The 21,005-nt window shown below is 47.4% G+C and overlaps 2 protein-coding genes and 1 pseudogene across 2 annotated transcripts; 2 read left to right on the top strand and 1 right to left on the bottom strand.

Annotated features, from left to right (window-relative positions):
* The first annotated feature begins 50 nt into the window (after positions 1-50).
* LOC121602246 (serine/threonine-protein kinase ATM-like) lies at positions 51-7,370 on the top strand. The gene is made up of 14 exons (XM_041931000.1): positions 51-153; positions 217-751; positions 816-1,045; positions 1,131-1,490; positions 1,564-1,697; positions 1,756-3,308; positions 3,372-3,896; positions 3,971-4,248; positions 4,311-5,258; positions 5,322-5,564; positions 5,630-5,783; positions 5,859-6,151; positions 6,228-6,349; positions 6,409-7,370. The coding sequence occupies exons 2-14, from the start codon at positions 253-255 to the stop codon at positions 7,295-7,297; spliced, it is 6,228 nt and encodes a 2,075-aa protein (XP_041786934.1). The 5' UTR covers positions 51-153; positions 217-252; the 3' UTR covers positions 7,298-7,370.
* LOC121602248 (serine/threonine-protein kinase ATM-like) lies at positions 7,338-10,058 on the top strand. Its single transcript, XM_041931003.1, has 5 exons — positions 7,338-7,805; positions 7,876-8,411; positions 8,482-9,145; positions 9,228-9,568; positions 9,637-10,058. The coding sequence occupies exons 1-5, from the start codon at positions 7,437-7,439 to the stop codon at positions 10,013-10,015; spliced, it is 2,289 nt and encodes a 762-aa protein (XP_041786937.1). The 5' UTR covers positions 7,338-7,436; the 3' UTR covers positions 10,016-10,058.
* Positions 10,059-10,797: 739 nt separating this feature from the next.
* On the bottom strand, positions 10,798-11,850 carry LOC121602251 (annotated as a pseudogene).
* Between the last annotated feature and the right edge of the window lie 9,155 nt (positions 11,851-21,005).

Raw genomic sequence — 21,005 nt, 5'->3', positions numbered from 1 at the left:
CAATATCACAATATTAAAGGAGGATTTGTTGTGATCATAGCAACATCGCTAGTTTAAACGAAGTGTAGTAGGCTTTATTGAAATAGAGAATAAATTAGTCTGCATTTTCTTTTCGTACGAACAAGAAGTTCCAACAGGATTTACGGAAAGAAGGTTAAAAGGAGATAAGGGTTATTTTATATAAATTCTAAATTATGTTTTTAATTTTCTTTACAGATACAACTTGAAACAAACCACGCCCCACGAACCACGATGGCCTCTTCCTCGTCCAGCAGCAGCAGCAGCAGCAGCAGAATGTCGGTGATGGACCGCGACCTCTGTCTGCTGCTGGTGGAGATGTCGTCCGAGAAGGTAACCGTGCGGCAGAAGGCGTTCAACAAGATGAGCACCATCCTGAACAACCGGGAGGACGATTTTCTCGACTACATGGCATCGGATGCGTTCGAGACGCAGTGGTGCGCGGTGCTGGATGCGGCTTACCACGGCATACAGAAGCAGAGCTACGCCATTACGACCCAGGTGCAGAGCAAGAACCACGACTACGTCGTGGTGCTGCACAAGCTCGTTGAGCTGGCGATGGATCGGGATGCGCCGCAGCTACCGCACAGCCAGCTGATCGGGTGCTTTGTGCGCGCGATCAACGATCAAGCGATGCGGGACAGTTTTGGTGTGTGCTTTCTGCACGTGCTGAACAAGTTCGTGCTGTGCTCCAAGTGGTGCCTAACGCCGGTGAGCTACGAGCACTGGAAAGGTAAGCAGAGGGGTGAAAAGGTTGATTTACTTTATTTAGTATTAAACGGGGATTTTTTTTGCAGAAATTCTGGACTGCTGTTTAGTGATGCTGGATACAGCGCACGTACCAAAGCACTTGGCGGCCAACTGTCTCTCGCTGGCTGTGGTGAAATTTTTAGCCAACTGCTCGATGCAAACACTGCTGGCGGACTATTTGAGCCGGCTGATTGTCCACCTGCGCCAGGCGGTAAACGAGAAGAAAAGTAACGTTTTATGCGATCTGATAAACATAGCTTTGTACATAACAGAAGCGGTAAGTAGCGTTTAGCACCATCTCCGAGGTGGGTTTTTTGCTGTCTCAAAGCTAAACCTAATCACACTTTGATCGCCACGTGCAGATAGCGGTGGATTGTAAGGCGAAGATCATTGCATTCTTGGAGTCGCTCGTTCCATGCACGGTGAAACTTTACAAGGAAGCAAACTTGCGCAAGGAACAGAAAGTGTCACTGTTCCGGTTGATGCATCTGTCGCTGATAATGTTGTACCCGGGAGGAAAATCTCATACCCTTGCCAAACCACTGACCCGAGACGGTTTGCAGCAGGTCGAGGACGATGAAGCGCGAAGGAAAACGTTGCGCGAATATCATTACATACTGACGAGTGAAATGAAGGCACGGGATCAGAGTTCGTTCTTTGGCTCGAATGAGGCCCCTTTTGCTGATGGTTTCATTGACTTTGCCGCCCGGTTGTGTTATACGGTAAGACTATTTGAGTTTTTTTCTGCATTTTTAAAGGGAAAATTACTACTTCTTACTCATCCCTTTTTCAAAGGTGTACTGGAACGAGGATAATTGGAAGGAATCTAGCGGCGAAGAAACGGCCGCAAAGCGAAACAAACAGTTTAACAAACTGCAAAGCATCATGGAGATGGTCGGTACTGCTCCAAATCAGCTTAATTTGCGTTGGTACGATCACGCTTCCTCTTTCATGTAGAAAAGATCATTAATAAACATTTTCCTCCAGGTTGTACATCCTTTCTGCGGTTCTAGACAGATATGAGGCAGCACTTACTAGCGACGACTATGCGCAACTGTTGCAACTGTTGTGCAATGTGCAACCGAGCCTACAATCGCCGCACGAGCATGATGCTTTCTACCAGTGCTGTTCCGTGCTGCTCGCGTTCGAACAAAAGTCAACCCATCGATCGTTGAACACAGCGGCGGCCAGCGGTGAATCGATTGGCGAGCTTTGGGCCAAAATGATAGCCGCTGCGTTCCGTGCCTGCACCAACACCGCCGCAAGAACGTGCGCTAAATCCAATCTCCTGCTGCAGCTATTGATTCGCCATCGAAAGTATCCGAACGTCGGCTTTCTAAACAGCACCGTGCTGGAAGCCTTTTACACCTATGCCGTGGAGAAGACGAACCTTAACGTCGGCACGGTGCTGTCCATCCTGGAGACGGTGGGCAACGCCGAGTGTCTCGGCAGTGTCGACGGTGTGCTGACCAAGCTGCTCAACTATCTCTATCCGCAGACGCGCGAAACACAGTCGAAAGCGATACTACACGCAAAGGAGCGGCTGAGCGCAAAGACGCTGGCACGCATTTCGATCCTTTGCGTGGTGACTACATGTTGCGCAATGGATGAGACAGAGCGGCACACACACGCCGGAGTGCACGATACCTTTTACCGGGAGCGAGACGGGCAGTTGCAAACGCTCGAGCAAAGACTTCGCTACCATAGTTTAGAGGAATTGCTAGCGTTGGAGCAGCACAAAAAGGAAGGGATTGATGCGGAATCACCCCAAGGCAGCGCACGAATCTCTTACAACATAAACGAACCACTGTTTTTGCGCCTGTGTGAGGTAGTAAGCTTCGACAAGCATATCCTGCCCGATGGGAATTATTTTCTAGCCGATGGATTGGCATGCATCTGCGACGATTTGGAGTTGTACCTGGAGATGCTCAACATTTTGCAGCTGCACGCCGCGTACGATGAGCAGCAGTGCACCAGGAGCCCACTGTACAAAAAGGTTCTGCTCAAGTTCGACCTACTAAACGGTGGATTTGAGCGGCTGTTGAAAAACGATGCGGCCTCCACGCTAAATCTCATCAAAACCAGGAACCTTGCCGAGCGATTGTTGGCCATCTTTCGTGTCCCTTACCATCCGTCGGTAAGGAAGCTGCTGCAGCAAACCGAACACACGTTCATTATGCGATGGGCAATCGGGCAGATCAGTCTGAAGGAGGGGGAGGATTCGCAGTGCGTGACCGTGTTGCAGCCGGATAAACTGGCCACGGAAGAGCAAATGCAGCGATGTTTCCTCCACGTCGTAGCGGAATATCTGCAGTACGAAGGGCCAAGCCTGAACGAGGCTCACGAGCTGCTGGATCGGTTGGAACTGAATGTGTTCAGCAGTTTGGATTTGTTCTATCTGTTTGATCTGTGTCGAATACTGCTGGCGCAAACTTCCCATGAGGTGGTGGCCGTATGGGTACTGAGAAACCTGGTAGATGTGTGCAAAAACCACTACACCAATCCTGACATTACGGAGCAGATTATCGATCTGTACGGTGGTAAGTTAATTGTAGCTGTGATCAACTGAACTCTCTTCTCAAATTGTGTTTAATCCGTTTCAGCTTTAACCGCCTTCGTGAGCCCGTACGAAGACATGATCCGCAACGTAACGATCGTGCTGTACTCGTTCGTAAAACAGTGCGCCAAACACACGTACTCTACCGAGCTGCAGGTGAAGATACTGGCGCAGGTGAAGTATCTGCTCCGCGCTTACCCGCAGCACATCCGTACGCCAACGCACGAGAGCATCTACAACGGATTGGTGCCGTTGCTGAGCAGCCCAAGCTATCGCATCAAGCTGGAAGCGGTCAGGAATATTCTGCACTTCATGCAGCTCGAATGGTCACATCCTGACCTTTCTTCGGTTCCGTGCAGCTTTTACGAGTTTCAGCTGCAACTGTACGATCAAATTCAGTTCGAGGAGCTACTAGCGACCGACGGTGGGATGGACATGAACGATGAGAGAATGAACGTGATTAGCGGCTGCCTTCAGCTGCTGTTGGGCATCTTTCGCATTAGCTTCATGCTGCGTCGGCGCGCGTTGTGCGATTTTGTGCTGCTCGTTCAGTTGGGAAGCGTAAACGATGGTAAGTGTTGTTACAGCAATAGCTGACAATTAAAGTTTAATTATTGTATAATCATATTTTTGTCCTTCTTCTAGACAAAATGGCAAACACCATACGGCTTATGCGCACCTCCAGCGATATCGACTTCTGCCAGCTGCTTCAAGCTAACCTGGACACCGTACTCGAGCTATGGCTAACCAAAGGGAATCGGTTGCTGCATTTCCCGTTCCGTCTAGCGGGAAAGATCGCCACGATCGAAGAGTTTATCCAACTGTTCAAGAAAAACATTTCCTTCGTCATACTCTGCATGCAGCCGGAACGGTTCGAACAGTTCTGCAAATCGATTGGCGTACAGCAGGCAGAAATGGTGAAGGTATGTTTTCGGTTGGAATGAATTTAAAATGATAAATGACCAATTTTCCATTTCATTACCAGAGTATACTGCCGAAATGTGTTTCGTTCCTTCTGCCCAAGTACGCCAAATGTGAAGGGATGGCGCCCAAGTATGATGCAATAGCTAGTCGGATGCACAAAGCACTTGCCCCTATAATAAGCACGGTAGATCTTAAAGATTACGTGTCGGAAATTATCAAACATCTCACCCACCGATTGAACGATCACGTTGAGCTGGGCAAGCTGTTGGACCAGGACCTGCCAAGCTGCTTCGTTGCCGATCTGTCGCTTAGCAAAGCCACTTACTCGACGGCGCTCGAGCACCTGAAACAGTCGGTATGGGGATCGCAATCGTTCAAGTACACGCTGCTGAGCAATTTGTGTTTTAAAAACAGCTCACCAATTGAACGCACCCTAACGGATGTCAAACGCTGGCTTTGGGCGGCTGATGAACCGGAGCAGAAAATGGTACATCTCTTCCAGTACACGGTGTTTCTCGACCATCTGAAAGAGTACATCGGACAGCAGAAGGAACGCGCGTTCAAACCCTATCTCGTGCGAGATGTGGTGTATTTCCTGTGCAACTTGTTGTCCTCCTTTCCCGCCCTACGACTTGCCACGCTCAACAGCTTCGGGCGGTTCCTGGAGCACGTGGTCGCATCTAGCGATGCGTGCGAGCTGCTCTCGGAACATTTGCACTTCATAGTGTCATCATTGCTGGAGGTGGAAAATGTCGATCCGGCATCGGAGATTTCTCAAAAATCGCTAACTCTGCTACGGTTTCTGATCTTACAACACTCTGCCGCGTTTGCGGGTGCGATCGGTAAGCTGAATTATCTACCAAAGGACGAACGATTCGATCAGTTGCGGCTTGCTATATCGCGCCAAAAAACGATCGGTCATGAAAATGTGCTGCCAAGGGAAGAAATCGCGGCGCTGATTGAGTTGCCCAATTTAAGATACGAAGATTTGGCTGCGCTGAAGATTGTGGTAAGCTTTTGCTGTATTTTGAGTGACTTGGAAGTTATATAATTATTAATTTTTTTATTGTAGCTCACCACCAAAAAGAAAGATCTAAAATTATTGTGCGATGAGCTGAGCGAGCAAAGCGCATCGTCGGGCGCTAATGGGGAAAGCGTGCTTCATCGGTTAGTCTACACTTTGCTGGAAGTTGTGCGCAGCTCCCCGTTCGACAAGCGATCGATGGAAGCTCTCCGATGTTTGAGTGAAATAGGACCGATCGATCTGGGAACAATGCTGTTAAAATCCGACGCAGAAATGATTGCTTACGATACGGTACAGCTTTAAAGCCCTGGGCAGTAGCAATATCAATTAAATTTTAAATTTCTATCTCTCTTTAGATCAACAACTCGAAGGAAGCAATCGAACGATGTGCTGCGGTGCTGCTGAGCGAATTGAACGAGCTGATAACGAACAGAAACGTTCCGGTTGCAAACTACGCCTCACTGATTTGCTACAAAATGCTGTACGGAAAAACATTCCATGCTTTGGCGGGTGAGATTCTAAACAAAATTGCATATAGAAATCCATTTTAAATCTTAACTTCGATCATATTCGTATCTCTAACAGCCAAACTACCAACACTGCACCCATTTTTGGGAACTTCTGCGGAAGAGATCAAACTCTTCACTCGTACCACCGGACGCAGTTTGTCGTTGCGGCCAATGCTTGCCAACGAACGGATCGAGTACAGCGCTTTTGTGCAGCAGCTGTCAGCCGCGTTGCTGTCATTTTTGGGAAATACGATGATTAAAAAGCTGGCCGAACAGGAAACGACATTCGTCGAGAAGCTTGTCCCTTTGCTGGTACAGATAACGATAAAGCAATTCGAAGAGTCAATCATCGATAGCATGGGCAGCTTTGTAAGTGCTCTTGTTGCACAGTAGTAGATGCCACGGATGATAAGGAAACATTTGAATATATCTTCCTTTTTTGCAGATTAATGAGTTTTTCAACGAGTTCGCTGCCATTCAAAATGAGGTTCACAATATTTTCAATGACCCGAAAGCTATTCAACTGATGCTTACCATCGTGGAGTGTGTTCGGATACATAATCAATGGTAAGTGTAATTTACAAATTTTTGTTAATACTTTTCCTAAAAAATAATGTTTGTAATAGCTTTCCACAGTACAAAATTTCCGTTAACTATCTACGAATCGCACAAGCGTCTCAATTCTGTCAGGCACACTTTAAAGCCATCCTGTATGGTGACCTCTGGTACCGGGAGGAAGAGGAGCAAGGCAAGCATGATGCCAAACGACACCCGGAACTGCAAAACATAATGAAATCATGCCATTTGGCGATCGGCGTAAACGATGCAGTTAAATCATTCCTCAACCCAATCCAGGAACGGATGGAATATTACCGTCTAGAGCAGAATTACGCCAGATGCTTGGTTATGCAAGATGCAAGCACACCGTGGTCGCAAGATACCGCCCTGGACAGTGCGGGCACACAGAATGCCATCTTGCAAACACTGAAAGACTCCTCACTGTACGGTTTGGCTAGATCGTTACATGTCGCACCGCAACAGATTGATTACGAGTGTGCCTGGCGGCTGTCCGACTGGAATGTACTATTCGACGCGGACGGCGGTGTTGGTCCCAATGTCCCGAAGAGAGCACCGGCTGCCGGTTCGAGCGCGCTGCTCCTACAGTCGCGATCCTTCGAGCGAGCGCATTACAAAGCGCTCAAGTGTTTGCAGCTGCGCGATGAACTCGCGGTGGAAAGTGCGATCGTGGCAGCGCAGCGTGCCGTTAGCGAACTTTTCAAGCTTACCAGCATCGAATCCACCAAACACATCTACCACGGGCTGTGCCGGTTGCGGATGCTGCAGCAGATCGAAGACTTCGGTACACTTCTCCAGACAGATCGACTGCGAGCAGGACCTGCTGAACCGGTGGAGGGAACAGGACGAGCTGCCGCACAGCGAGTTCACGCTGCTGGAAACGATCCTTTCCCAGCGGCTGTCCATCTTCAGCACGGCCGGGATTCGTGCGAAACGTAAATGGGTACCGCCGGCAGTGTACAGCACGCTGCTGCTGCTGATCCACGAATCGCGCCTGCGAGGCTTCGTGGACTGTGCGGTACGGAATGTGGTGCTGATCGGGAAGCAGGAGCTGCCGGCCAACGTGCAGTCGGTGGTGATGCTGGAAAATGCACAGCTCAATTGGAGTGCCGGCCAGCCGGTGCTGGCGAAGGAGTTGGCGTGGGAAGTAATGAACAGCGCCAAGTACACTGATCCGATGGTGAAGGGAGTGGCGTGTCGCCTTTACGGTGAGTTCCTTGCCGAAGGACACTCGCAGGAGATCAAGTCGCTATGCTCGGACTACTTTCAACAAGCGGAAAAATATGTCCAGTTTGTGCTGTCGCGACAGGCGGCGGCGACGGCTGCGGGTGGCGAACAGAAAACCTCGCCCGGGAACGTTCCCGCTAACCATCGTTGCTTCGACGTGGATCGTAACTTCACCGTGCAGCACACCGTCGCGAAGTACGCGGATCGTGAATTTGTGCGGGTAGGTTGAGGAGCATTGCAATATTAAATGGGGTAAACTAAATGAAAATTTGCTCCTCCCTTTCCTGCAGCTCACCAAATTCATCCGCTCTCAGGAGTGGGAGGCACGGAAAACGAATCTCGCCCGCATGGAGGTCGAGCTGGTCCGCCTGAGGGAGGAAACGCAACGTGCCACCGATCAGCGGCGCAAAGATCTTGGCCGTTCGCTTCACTTTATGCAGAAAAACTTGCAGCGCGACAAGAAAGCGGCCGAAGAGGTGGAACAGAATCGCTGGGACTACTTGAATCTGGCACTGTGCTATTATCTGATGTACGCGAAACAGAGCACGATCGTGAGCGACATGGTGATATTTAGGATCATGTCGCTGTGGTTGAACAATCAGGAAAATACGAGCGCAAAGGAGTTGATCGAAGAGTCGCTGCTTACCATTCCTTCGTACAAGTTTATTGCCGTTTTACCGCAGCTTACACCGCGCGTCGGGCTGGACAGTGGGGACGGTGCGCTGGTGCAGAAAGCTTTGATAAGATGCGCCCTGGACCATCCCCATCACACGCTTCCGTTTGTGTTTGCGCAGCTGCATGCGTATAAAGATCAACCGGATCACGAGTAAGTGCTGGTTAATTATAGTGGAATAACACATTAAGTTAAATTTAAATGCATTTTTAAACATTTCAAGAACTCCCACCAACGATAACCGTTTAATGGGTGTGCGGGAGGTGTACAAAAAGCTGCGCAAAGAACCAACGCTCGAGCAAATGTTGCACCAAACAGAGAGAATGAATCTCGCCCTGATCGAGCTGGCCAACAAAACGCTCTCCAGCAGTCCCTCCTTCCGGGAGTACACCATGACGAAACGTGATCCGCTCGGGCAGCTGGAAAGCTTGGATCTCATCCACTGTCCAACGGTGGAGTTGCCCGTCCTAAAAACCGGCAACTATCGCTCACACATCGTAGGCATCAGGCGGTGGGATGCGAAGGTGATCGGTGTCGGTGGAATTAATGCGCCGAAAAAGCTTGCCTGCCTTTGCCTGAACGGTACGAAACGGACGCAGCTGCTCAAGGGGAAGGATGATATGCGCCAGGATGCGGTAATGCAGCAGGTGTTCGGTATAATGAACATACTGCTGCGCCACGATAAGGAAACGGCGCACCGGAAGCTGTCCGTGCGCACGTACAAGGTGGTACCGCTGTCGAGGCAAAGCGGCATACTGGAATGGTGCAACAACACGATGCCGATCGGTGCGTGGTTGCTTTCCGGGCATGCCAAGTATCGGCCGCAGGACCTGGAACCGACAGCGGCGCGAAAAAGTTTTCCAATGTATGTACAAGCTGTTGAGAGCGTTTTTTTGTTTGAATATTAACGATGTTGAAAAATGCTCCTCTTTTCCTCAGAACGCGGTGGCCGGCATGACGTTGCCGAAGAAGCTGAAAAACTATGAAGAAATCTGTGACAAAATTCGGCCCGTCTTTCGGCACTACTTTCTCGAGCAGTACCTGAAGCCGGGCGTGTGGTTCGAGCGGCAGCAGAACTACATCAAAAGTGTGGCCGCCAGCTCGATGATCGGGTACGTGCTGGGCATCGGCGATCGGCACGTGCAGAACATCCTGATCGACAAGCTAACAGGGGAGGTGATCCATATTGATTTTGGCATAGCGTTCGAGATGGGGAAAAATCTGCCCACCCCGGAGACCGTCCCGTTCCGCTTGACGCGTGACATTGTGGATGGTATGGGGATAAGCGGTGTTGAGGGTGTTTTCCGCAAGTAAGCACATGTTCATTGGTAAAGTCTGCAGCTATTAAACCAAACACTCTTTCCCCATTGCTTTCCAGATCGTGCGAGAAAACGCTGGAAGTGTTGCGGAACAATCAGACGGTGATCCTCGCCATCCTGGAGGTGCTGCTGTACGATCCGCTCTACTCGTGGAACGTGCTGTCAAACAAGAAAGCAAACCGTCGGCAACAGCAAGCCTTCCTTTCGCCATCCGGTGACGCTGATGAGGCCGATGGAGCGGTCGGTGGTCTGCCGATGGATGCGGCTAATATCAATGTGACGGCCGAGCGTACGTTGATGCAGGTGGAAGAGAAGCTGCTTGGCCAGGAGGACAACAAGTACATCTCAGTCGATGGGCAGGTGCAAATGCTAATCTTCAACGCAATGAACAAGCGCAATCTCTGTCAAGTGTTTGCGGGATGGCAACCGTACCTGTGAGCAAGTGAGTGTGTGATAAAGCCGGTGATAGTGTTATCTTTTATTTAATTTCTTTTCGTTTTCTACATACATGTATCACATGCATATGACACGATGAGTTGCAAAATGTTGTTAGAAAATATTGAGAAAAAAAACCACTTCAATCATTCTCAATATTAAACGCACAATTGAGGGAGGTAGTATGGTTTTGTACAAAGTAGCTTTGAGCTGTAACACCTGTATCATCCTTTTGAGCCGTCCTATTGGGCGGAAGATGGATCGTTTCTGTTCGTTTATCCGCCAGTGACTTCGATCCCCAGGTGACAACTGTTCTACATTTTTAGCTTAAACTCCTCGTGAACAGCTCGATTTAACCCATTGCCTCATATGAACTCTTGAAAACATGGGTGTGTGAGTGAACAACGATGTGTTGAAGCGTTGAAGTTTATGTCAGAACTTCGGTAGAAGCCGGACAAACAAGAAGCTTGCAGTTTCGTCCTTGGTGTTCAACAGCCAAAACACTGAGTAAAAAGAAATAAACGATCTATCCAGGAGCATCAGAATAGCGGAGAAACGCTGGGAAAATAACAAAACAACGTGAAAGAGTGTTTTATAATAAACTTGTTGTTTAATATGGATTGAAAAGTACGCATGTTTTGTTTTGGGCCGGTAGCTTGTGCACAACGTGATGACAATTCTCAAAATGGCACCAGAAAAAATGCTTCACACTGACGTTTCAACTGTTATAATAAGCTTAAACTCTGCAATATCGCTTGCTCTTTAAGCCAATTTTAAGCCTGCTCTTTAAGCTTCCAGCAACTCGAAAAACGCTAACAATCTGCTCGAAAATGTCACTTGGGTCGAGGTGCCGTTTACGTAGCTGCTCTTTTCCGATGCCAGAAAGGCTGCTACCTCCGCAATTTCTGCAAACAAATATTTTAAATTTAGTCCAATCTAATTCCAATTGCTCATAGAACACTTATCATACCTTCCGGATTTCCGAAGCGACGCAACGCACATTGCATGATGATCATATCTTTCACCTTCTGCGGCACCGTCCCCGTCATCGGCGTGTGGATGAACCCGGGCACGATCGCATTCACCCGGATGTTGTACCGGCCGAACTCGCGTGCCACCACCTAGGTCATCGCTTCCACCCCGGCCTTGCTCGGGGAATAGTTCGACTGTCCGATGTTGCCGGTGCGGGCAACGATCGACGACACGTTCACCATCGAACCGGCCAGCTCGTGCTCGATCATGGCCCGGCCGAAACGTTGCAGCACCAACCACGTACCCTTCAGGTTCACGTTGATCACCGCATCAAAGTCGGACTCGGGCATCTTCAGCAGGAAGTTATCGCGGGTAATACCTGCCGAATTAACGACCACCGTCGGTGGTCGCTTGTACCGGCCAATCACTTCATTCAGCACGGCATCAACACTGTCGCCGGAAGAGACATCCATCTCGTAGGCCGCATTGTCGCCCGCCGTGAGCGATGCGATCGTTTCCTGGGCCGCCTGTACGTTACGATTAGACGACGAACTTGTTATTATTGTTTTTAATCGTATGAACTGCGGAAACTGAACTACTTGTTGCTTTTGTTTTCGTTTTCGGTTTTGTTCCTTTTTTTGCTTGCTCTCCCTCATAATTTGTTTACTCCGCGTTGATCTGCGTGTTTCCCAATCACTGTTCACGCTTCGGAATCGGAATCCACTATCCGGTCGTTTGCCTTCGGTGGAAGGTGGGGCAATTTTGTGAATTGTTATATCCATTATTGTAGATTTAAAATTAGATTATAGATTAGATTAGATTAGACTAGATTATAGCATATTATAGCATGTAACTGTACGGAGAGAAATGAGAAATAAAACCCGGCACTTCTCGTTGAGCCTTGCAAGTGAATGGATGGTGTGATTATAACAGTTGGCGACGAGGCGGGCAATACATTAAAAAACGAATCGATAATGGCTACATTTAATATCGAGCCGTTTGTGCACGAGAAGTCAACTTGGCAAAGATGGGTTAAGCGGTTTGTTGGTGCTGCTAAAGTGTTTAAAGTGGATCAAGCGGATATGCAGCAGACGCTCCTGCATTACATGGGCAGTGAGACTTACAACGTGCTGTGTGACTTACTCTCGCCGGACGAACCGGAAGCGAAAACGTACGACCAGATCGTCAGCGCGTTAGACGATCATTTCGACCCCAAACCATTGGAAATGGTAGAGCTGTGGAAGTTCCGACAACGCACACAAAAGGAAGCAGAAAGCATCACCGAGTTCGTGGCGGCGTTACAACGTGAAGCGAAAAACTGTGCGTTTGGTGATTATTTACAGAAAGGGCTGCGGAACCAGTTTGTGTTCGGTTTACGTGACAAAATGATACGCGCGAGGTTAATAGGCGAAAAAGACTTAACGTTCGAGAAAGCAAAGCAAGTCGCATTCTCGATGGAAACAGTCAACGACGGTGTCGAAATTTTAGCCCAACGGGCTCAGTCAGTAAACTTTATGGATCGATATCCAGCGCCAAGAAGCAAGCGGTATTGTTTCCGATGCGGCAGTTCATCGCACTTAGCGAATAAATGCGAATACAAAATGAAAGTGTGTGCGTTATGTAAGAAGGTCGGTCATTTACAACGCGTGTGTTTCAAAATGGGGAAAGCACATGGGATGAACAATAAGAAACGAGTGAGTAGGACAGCAAATCTCGTGGAGCAATGCGAAGATAGTGACAGTCAGGATACAGAAGAGGATCAAATCCATAAAATAGATATTTTCCAAGTAGAAAATGTGAAAGATAGCAAAAAAAGTTTTGTGAACGTACAAATTGGAAAATCACCAATTAAGTTCGAGGTAGCCAGTGGTTCACCAGTTACTCTAATTAACGAACACGACAAAGAGAAATATCTTTAAAATGTCAAGCTCGTACAAACGGACGTAGAACTGAGAAGTTATTGCGGTGGGAAAATTTCTGTCGCAGGAATGGCTGAAGTGAAAATCAAGACAAAAGAAGGAATAAAGAAACTACGATTGTTCATAGTTGGGGGCAATAGGCAACCATTGTTGGGTCGCGAATGGATGAGAGCCTTAAATTACGATTGGAATAAAATCTTGCATGGTAAACAGTACACAGTGGATAAAATTATTGAATCATCGAATACCCAAAATGGTTTAAAAGCAATATTAGACGAATTTCCTGCAGTATTTTTGGACACAATAGGAAAAATAGAAGGTGTCAAAGCATCTTTGCATTTGAAAAATGGGTCAAACCCAACGTTTCTTAAAGCGCGGCCTCTTCCATTTTCTATTCGAGATACAGTGGAAGAGGAATTAAAGAACATGGTGGATAAAGGCATACTAGTTAAGGTAGAGAGAAGCGAATGGGCGACCCCAATAGTACCAGTTAGGAAAACGGGTAACAAAGTAAGACTGTGCGGAGATTATAAACTAACAATTAACAAAGGGCTATTAATTGATGATTTCCCTCTGCCCACCATCGATGAACTTTTTGCAAACATGAGTGAAGGAAAAAAATCCTCAAAGCTCGATTTAGCCCAAGCATACTTACAAATGGAAATCAGGGAGAAAGATCAACACCTACTAACGCTGAATACGCACATGGGACTTTATCAACCCACTAGGCTTATGTATGGGGTAGCCTCTGCCCCAGCCATATTTCAAAGAGAAATAACTTCAATTCTACAAGGTATACCAGGAGTAACAGTATTCTTAGATGACGTTAAAATAACAGCCCCTAATGATACGGAACATTTACAAAGATTACGAGAAGTACTAAAACGGTTTAATGATCACAATATGCGAGTAAACTTAAAGAAATGCGAATTCTTAGAAGATAAGATTGAATACTGCGGCTACATGATAGACAAGAAAGGAATCCATAAATTACAAGGCAAAATAGATGCGATAGAAAATATGCCAAGACCAGAAAACAAAGAGCAAGTACGCGCACTGTTAGGTTTGGTAAATTATTATGGAAGATTCATGAAAAACCTTAGCACACACATGTACCCAATCAACAATTTACTTAAAGATGAGGTTGCTTTTGAATGGTCTCCAGACTGTGAGAAAGCTTTCGCATGGATGAAAGCAGAAATGCAATCGAAACAAGCGCTTACACATTACGATACAAAATTACCATTAATATTAGCCACGGATGCATTGCCTTACGGCGTGGGGGCAGTATTAAGTCACGTTTACGCAGATGGAAGCGAAAAACCAATACAATATGCGTCGCAAACCCTTACAAAGACTCAGCAAAGATATACACAGATCGACATAGAAGCGTACGCCGTAGTTTTTGGCATAAAAAAGTTTTTCAAATATCTATACGGTCGAAAATTCATACTAGTAACAGATAACAAGCCATTGACACAGATTTGGTCCCCACAAAAAGGGCTTCCGACACTCTCAGCTATGCGCATGCAACACTACGCAGTATTTTTAGAATCATTTAACTTTGAAATCCGATATAGAAACTCAAAAGACCACGGAAATGCGGATGGCATATCTCACTTGCCGTTAAAGGGCGAACCCATATGCGAGGCAGACGAGATCGATGTCTTACAAATCAATCAGACTGAATCACTACCAGTACAGGCAAAAGAAGTTGAAATATATACATTGAAAGACACTACAGTGCAAGAACTAGTAAGGGCATTGAGGACAGGCCGGACAGTAGAGGGTCGATTTAGATTCGGAATAGATCAAACCGAATTCAGCTTGCAAAACGATTGTTTAATGCGCGGAATTAGAGTTTACATCCCAATACTTTTGCGTAAAACGCAACGCTAAAATATTAAAGGAGCTACACATGGGTCATTTCGGAATCTCACGAATGAAATCCTTAGCTAGGACATACTGTTGGTGGGACTCTATAGATCGTGACATAGAAGAAACAGCGCGTGACTGTATGCACTGTGCGAAAGTTAGAAAAAAAACCCACAAAAGGTGCAAGGATATAGCTGGGAACAACCAGTGGAACCGTTTCAACGCATACACATAGACTTTGCAGGGCCATTTTTGGGACTTAATTTCCTAATAATTATAGATGCAGGAACAAAGTGGCCGGAAGTAAAAATAATATCAGACACGACAACAGAAACCACGATAGAAAAATTAAGAGAATTCTTTGCTACATTTGGGTTACCAGCCATACTAGTGTCAGACAGAGGTACACAATTTACATCAGAAAGTTTTCAAACGTTCCTAAAGAAAAACGGAATTTTACACAGAATGGGTGCTCCATACCATCCGGCAACAAACGGTCAGGCAGAGAGGTTTGTTCAAACATTTAAACAGAAGTTGAAAGCGCTATCATGCTCTAGACCCGAGGTACACCTACATTCACAAAATATTTTATGGGCATATCGTAGGACGGCACATCCCAGTACCGGGAAAAGCCCTGCTATGGCCGTTTTTGGAAGGCAATTAAAATCAAAATTGGACCTAACGATTCCCGGATCCGAACAACATACATCAGATAAAGAGAGAGAAAGAACAGTTAGATCATTTGATGTGGGTGATAGGGTATCAGCCCGTGATTTTATGTCCAATAATGAGAAGTGGAGGTTTGGAAAAATATTAGAGAAAATAGGCACACTCCATTACAAAGTACAATTAGACGACGGAAGGGTATGGAAACGACATATAGATCAGTTGAGCCCCGGACCAGGAATGCAGTGGGAGGAGAGTAATCTTAACTCACAGCAAAGAATACCTTTCGATATGTACCCTCCAATAACAGAAAACAATATACCCCAAAACATCAGCACAACGAACCAACGAACAAGAGACACACCCCTAAACGAGAATCCAACAGATAGCGCAGAATATTTACGTAGATCAACAAGAGTAAGGAAAGCGCCTCAAAGGCTAAATCTATAATTTCCTTAGGGGAGGAGAGTTGTTATATCCATTATTGTAGATTTAAAATTAGATTATAGATTAGATTAGATTAGACTAGATTATAGCATATTATAGCATGTAACTGTACGGAGAGAAATGAGAAATAAAACCCGGCACTTCTCGTTGAGCCTTGCAAGTGAATGGATGGTGTGATTATAACATGAATGATTTTTAACGCGGAGCCGCAGGCCCAGTGAACCGTTCGAAGATCTTTGTTTATCGTCGGAGGTCGGTTGGGCTCGTTTAGCAGGTCCTAAGCAATAGGGTTTTCCGAAATCTTCACCTTGTTTACCGCATAATGAACACAACACACAGAGGGGCGAGAGTGGTGGTCGAGTCGAGCGATAGTTATGTATGGTGCGGTGTGACCAGTCAAGGGCGGTAAATAGTCCAATGTCAACAATGATGACGCAAACTGGCTTGATTGATCATTTCATGATACTGTGTCATGATGATTCATCATTGTTACTGATGCGTCTACTATGACGCCAAATCTATCTGTTGGAACCTCGCACCAAAGGTATCCAACTACCTGTCATAAACGGGACATTTAAAACAAGCGTAGGCGTGAAACGATCAAGACACGAAGCGTAACCGAAGAAAGGGGTTTAAAAAGGCCGCAAAAGAGGAACGAGGCTCTTTTCTAAACCAACCGCGGAAAACCGACAAATTTTTTGGCGTGTAATAGTACAATAAATCATTTTTGGCAAGAAATTTAATCCGCCTTGGTTTTAGTTCCCAACATTCCAAAAAATTTGGTTCGATAAATCCAAACACATTTTGGTTCGATAAATCCAAAATAAATTGGATTTGGAAATTCGTCAAACGATTTCGTGTACGGCATTCCTCGTTCGTCGTGTAGTTTCGCGAGTGGAATAAATAAATCACGCGCGGTGTGTATCGAAGTGCCTGTGACCGAAAAGTGCAAGTGCAATGGAGCAGCAGCAATCGCGTGTTATGCCAAGGGCAGAGCCGGCTACCACAGGGACTGTCCAAGGGACAGAACGTGTCAACGTTTACACTAGCCCCCGCGGAGCATCGTCCACCCCAGGAGCATTGCGCGAGACTTTCTCCCCGTCGGAAGGTTCCACCGTGGAATATGTGTACGAGTGGGCAGCAAGTAAGGCGGAAAAATTGCAGCAGTACCAGCCAACCTCGTCAGAAGATGACGCCCGGAGGCGCGTTCCTCAAGAAGGAAGTGAGACCCCTCAACAATGAGCATCGAGTAAGACAGGTGAGGCAAGTGGTAACGGTCCGGCAAATCCAGATCGCGACGAGGAAGAGACGCTATCAGCGTCCGAAAGTGCACGATGGGTAAGTGATGAGCGGCATAGACGGCGTATTGTGCTTGAACGCGAACTACTAAAGCTCGATATCGCGGAAGCGCAAACTGGCGAGACAGCCATCGCGCAGCCCTCGAACACTCTGGGACGAAAAGATAAAGAATTTCAAGAGTGGGTCCGCGACATGGAGAGTTCCATGCGCCAGCCCATTCACGACAAGGATGGCCCTTCGCGGGGTCAACATCCTGTGGTTCAACACCCTGACGCGAGGATCACACGCACACTAAATCCCCGCACGATGCAATATGGCCACGGCATGTACGCAACACAACAGGATGCAGGGTACGCGACACACATGCAGCATGCAGGATACGCGACGCATCCGCGAGACATTGCATTGTACGAGACACAACCGAATGCGACACAGTACGGGTACACTCCGCATCAAGCGTACGCGAACCGCCCGGAAAACTCATTGCACTTTGGGAATACGGAGCACTTGGGTCACACAACACTGCACAACACACGACCACAGATACACGGCACTTTCTTAAGCCAGAGCCAGATAGCAGCACGCCAACCTGTACCTCGAGATTTGCCACCCTTCTCTGGGAATGTGGATGATTGGGCGGTTTTTATCACCGCGTATGAACGCACTACCGCTGCTTGTGGCTATACGGATGATGAGAACGTAATCAGGCTGCAACACGCGTTAAAAGGGCCCGCGTTGGAGGCGGTTGGACACCTCTTATCCTTCCCGGACGGGTTGAACGAAGCGATCGAGACCCTCAAGTCTCGCTACGGAAGGCTCGACTTGATTGTTGAGTCCGTCATACGGAAAATAAGGTGTATAGCTGCTCCCAAGACGAACGATTTGCCCAGCTTGGTGGAGTTTGGGTTCGCTGTGAAACGTTTGCTCGAAGCAGTTAGGGCGTCGGGGCTGCATGCCTATATGTACGACGTAACGTTGTTGAAGGAACTTGTGAAGAAGCTGCCACCAGTCATCTGTATCGATTGGGCGAGGACCACAAGAAGGATGCGTGAGGTAACGTTGATGGAGTTTGGACGGTGGATTGGTGAGCTGGTGAGCGATTTGTGCCGTGTCATTCATATGACGCCCGTCCTGGGGGGACACGATACGGCACCTCGACATCCTGACCCGCTCCCAAAACGACAGCAGTTCCAACCCCAACCGTTCCAGAATCGTCGAAGTCCGCCCTCTCGACCAATCCAGATGGAATCGAACGGCACGGGGCGAGCACATCCGGCCTACTGCAACGTGACAGTCCTGCAAGAGATGAACGTTAGTGACCCGACGCCACAGACCGACATACCTGTGTCGATGCCAGCCAGGTGAGAGCTGCGGATCGCTGTCACAGTGCGAGAAGTTCCTGGGAACTACCGTAGCTGCAAGGAGAGCATTTGTGAACGAGCGAAGGATGTGCAGGAAATGCCTCGGTTACCACGCTGGCAAATGCCGTGCACCACCGTGTGGAGTAGATGGATGCGGCGTTCAACATCACGAGCTGTTGCACGCGGAGGACACATCATCCGGTATCAGCCGCCACCAGGATCAACAGACTGGGCCAACAGGTAACAACCCGGGGTCTTTTGCTAACGTTCTAACCCATGCAGGAACAAATGATGGGGCGATCCTCAAATACGTGCCGGTGTCTCTTCATGGACCACCTGGACGTGTAGATACGTACGCCTTTCTTGATGATGGGTCTACATCGATACTCATGGATGAAGGACTGAGGGACGAGCTTGGTCTATCTGGCACACCTCATCCGCTGAGTCTAAAATGGACGGGAGGAGTGACCAGAGAAGAGGATGATTCGGAGAGGCTGCAAATATGTCTGAGCGGCTACGACGAGTCACCGACGGATGAATTGACACACGTGCACACCGTGAAACAACTCGCGCTACCAGCACAGTCAGTCGACGTGGTTCAACTGGCCGCCAAGTACCCCCACCTGAGGGGACTACCTGTGAGGCCATATTCGCGGGCTATGCCTCGCATACTCATCGGAGCAGATAACTGCCATTTGGGACAACCGTTGAAGACTGTGGGAAAACACGGTGAACCGGTCGCTTGGAACACCAGCTTGGGTTGGGTCATTTACGGTCCTTGCGTTGGTGGAGACGATCAACATGCCACCTCCATGAAGACATCCTCCTGCAGTAGGCAACGGACCACCACGCCGAAAGCTGGACAACAGTGGGACACCGAGCGACAAAGCACTCGACCGAAGATCGATCTTTCCGTCGACCCGGGAACGCCTTGCAAGGCTGCGGTGCCGCAGCGGTATGTATATCTAAAAAGAAATAACGTTTTTAATCCCGTTGTAGACGACCGAGCTGACGGAAAGGTAAAGGTACACTTAGCTGAAGAACGCGGCGGAAGAGTGGGCAACAATGCTTCGACCGATCGTCGGTTCTATCCGGTGACAAAATGGTCCGATCCTTCCGTGATACACGAGAAACCGCAAGACGAGGCGGCCGTGGAGCGATTTAGAAAACCAGTATATAAGTGTAGCTTCTATCCGTTGGGGGGACCACCGCATAGCAACTGCGAGGAAACTGCCAAACACTCTGCTAGGAAGGGCCGTAAAACGATCCACCGTCTCGGCAATCGTGTGCACATATGTCCGGTGCACAAGTTACAGGCTTGTAATAACTTACGCAATGATTTAGGCACAGGGAAGTAATTGTTCGGAAAACAGCACGGGATCACGGCATACCACGAGGTAGTTTGCAATAAGGAGACAGAATGTAAACAAATGCACGCGTTTTTATGACAGGTCACACAAGGAAGTGAAGCCACAGCTAAAATGGCGCAAGGTGATTAAAGGCAAATCAGATAAGCTGTGGTACACTTGGGGGGATAATGTTGGAACCTCGCACCAAACTACCTGTCAGAAACGGGACATTTAAAACAAGCGTAGGCGTGAAACGATCAAGACACGAAGCGTAACCGAAGAAAGGGGTTTAAAAAGGCCGCAAAACAGGAACGAGTCTCTTTTCTAAACCAACCGCGGAAAACCGACAAATTTTTTGGCGCGTAATAGTACAATAAATCGTTTTTGGCAAGAAATTTAATCCGCCTTGATTTTAGTTCCCAACACTATCGGAGCCACGTATATTTTAGGACAAATTTCGAGAAACAATGACCTTACCAATGAAATTCTTTGAATCATTTGTACATTTCTCTTTTCACTCTGTGCAAAAGTAAAATCTTTCTTTGTAATGTGAAATTATAATGGTCAATCGCATTTCAATGACAGCAAATCGTAGCAGGCTACTTGTGGATTTGCTCCTGGTGACGATATTTTTTTCATAATTCCATCGTAGTTCACATTGATTTTAATGCAACAGAGCGATTCACTTCATTCTTCAGCTGATTGTCGAATAAAGCAGTTGAGTTTTTGGTAGTGTGACGGTGATGAAAATTTCCTAAAACTTGAACAATACTGTACACTGTTTTGTAAGATAGCCTGACAGGAACAGGGCACATATTTTCTGTGATCGAAGCTTGTGGAAGCCGGTTTGAGCATAATCACAAGTAAGTAGGACTACCTCGCGTCTACCTTTACCGTTTTATACTTAGAAAAGTTATAAATCTTACCAAAGATTTCACTGATTTTCGAACGCATTGTACTAAGATTCGCAAAGCATATTTGTGTCATTTTCTTTGCACTATCAAGCATATTCGATTATTTTAATCGAAGCGTCTTGATCTAAAGCTGAACAATGTTTCCGGGATTCGTTTACTTAAGAGCAATTAATCTAGTTAAGAAAGGCGAT

The sequence above is a fragment of the Anopheles merus genome, unplaced genomic scaffold, assembly GCF_017562075.2.
Source record: "Anopheles merus strain MAF unplaced genomic scaffold, AmerM5.1 LNR4000373, whole genome shotgun sequence".
NCBI classification, from domain to species: domain Eukaryota; kingdom Metazoa; phylum Arthropoda; class Insecta; order Diptera; family Culicidae; genus Anopheles; species Anopheles merus.
This window is presented reverse-complemented; position numbering and strand designations above follow the sequence as displayed.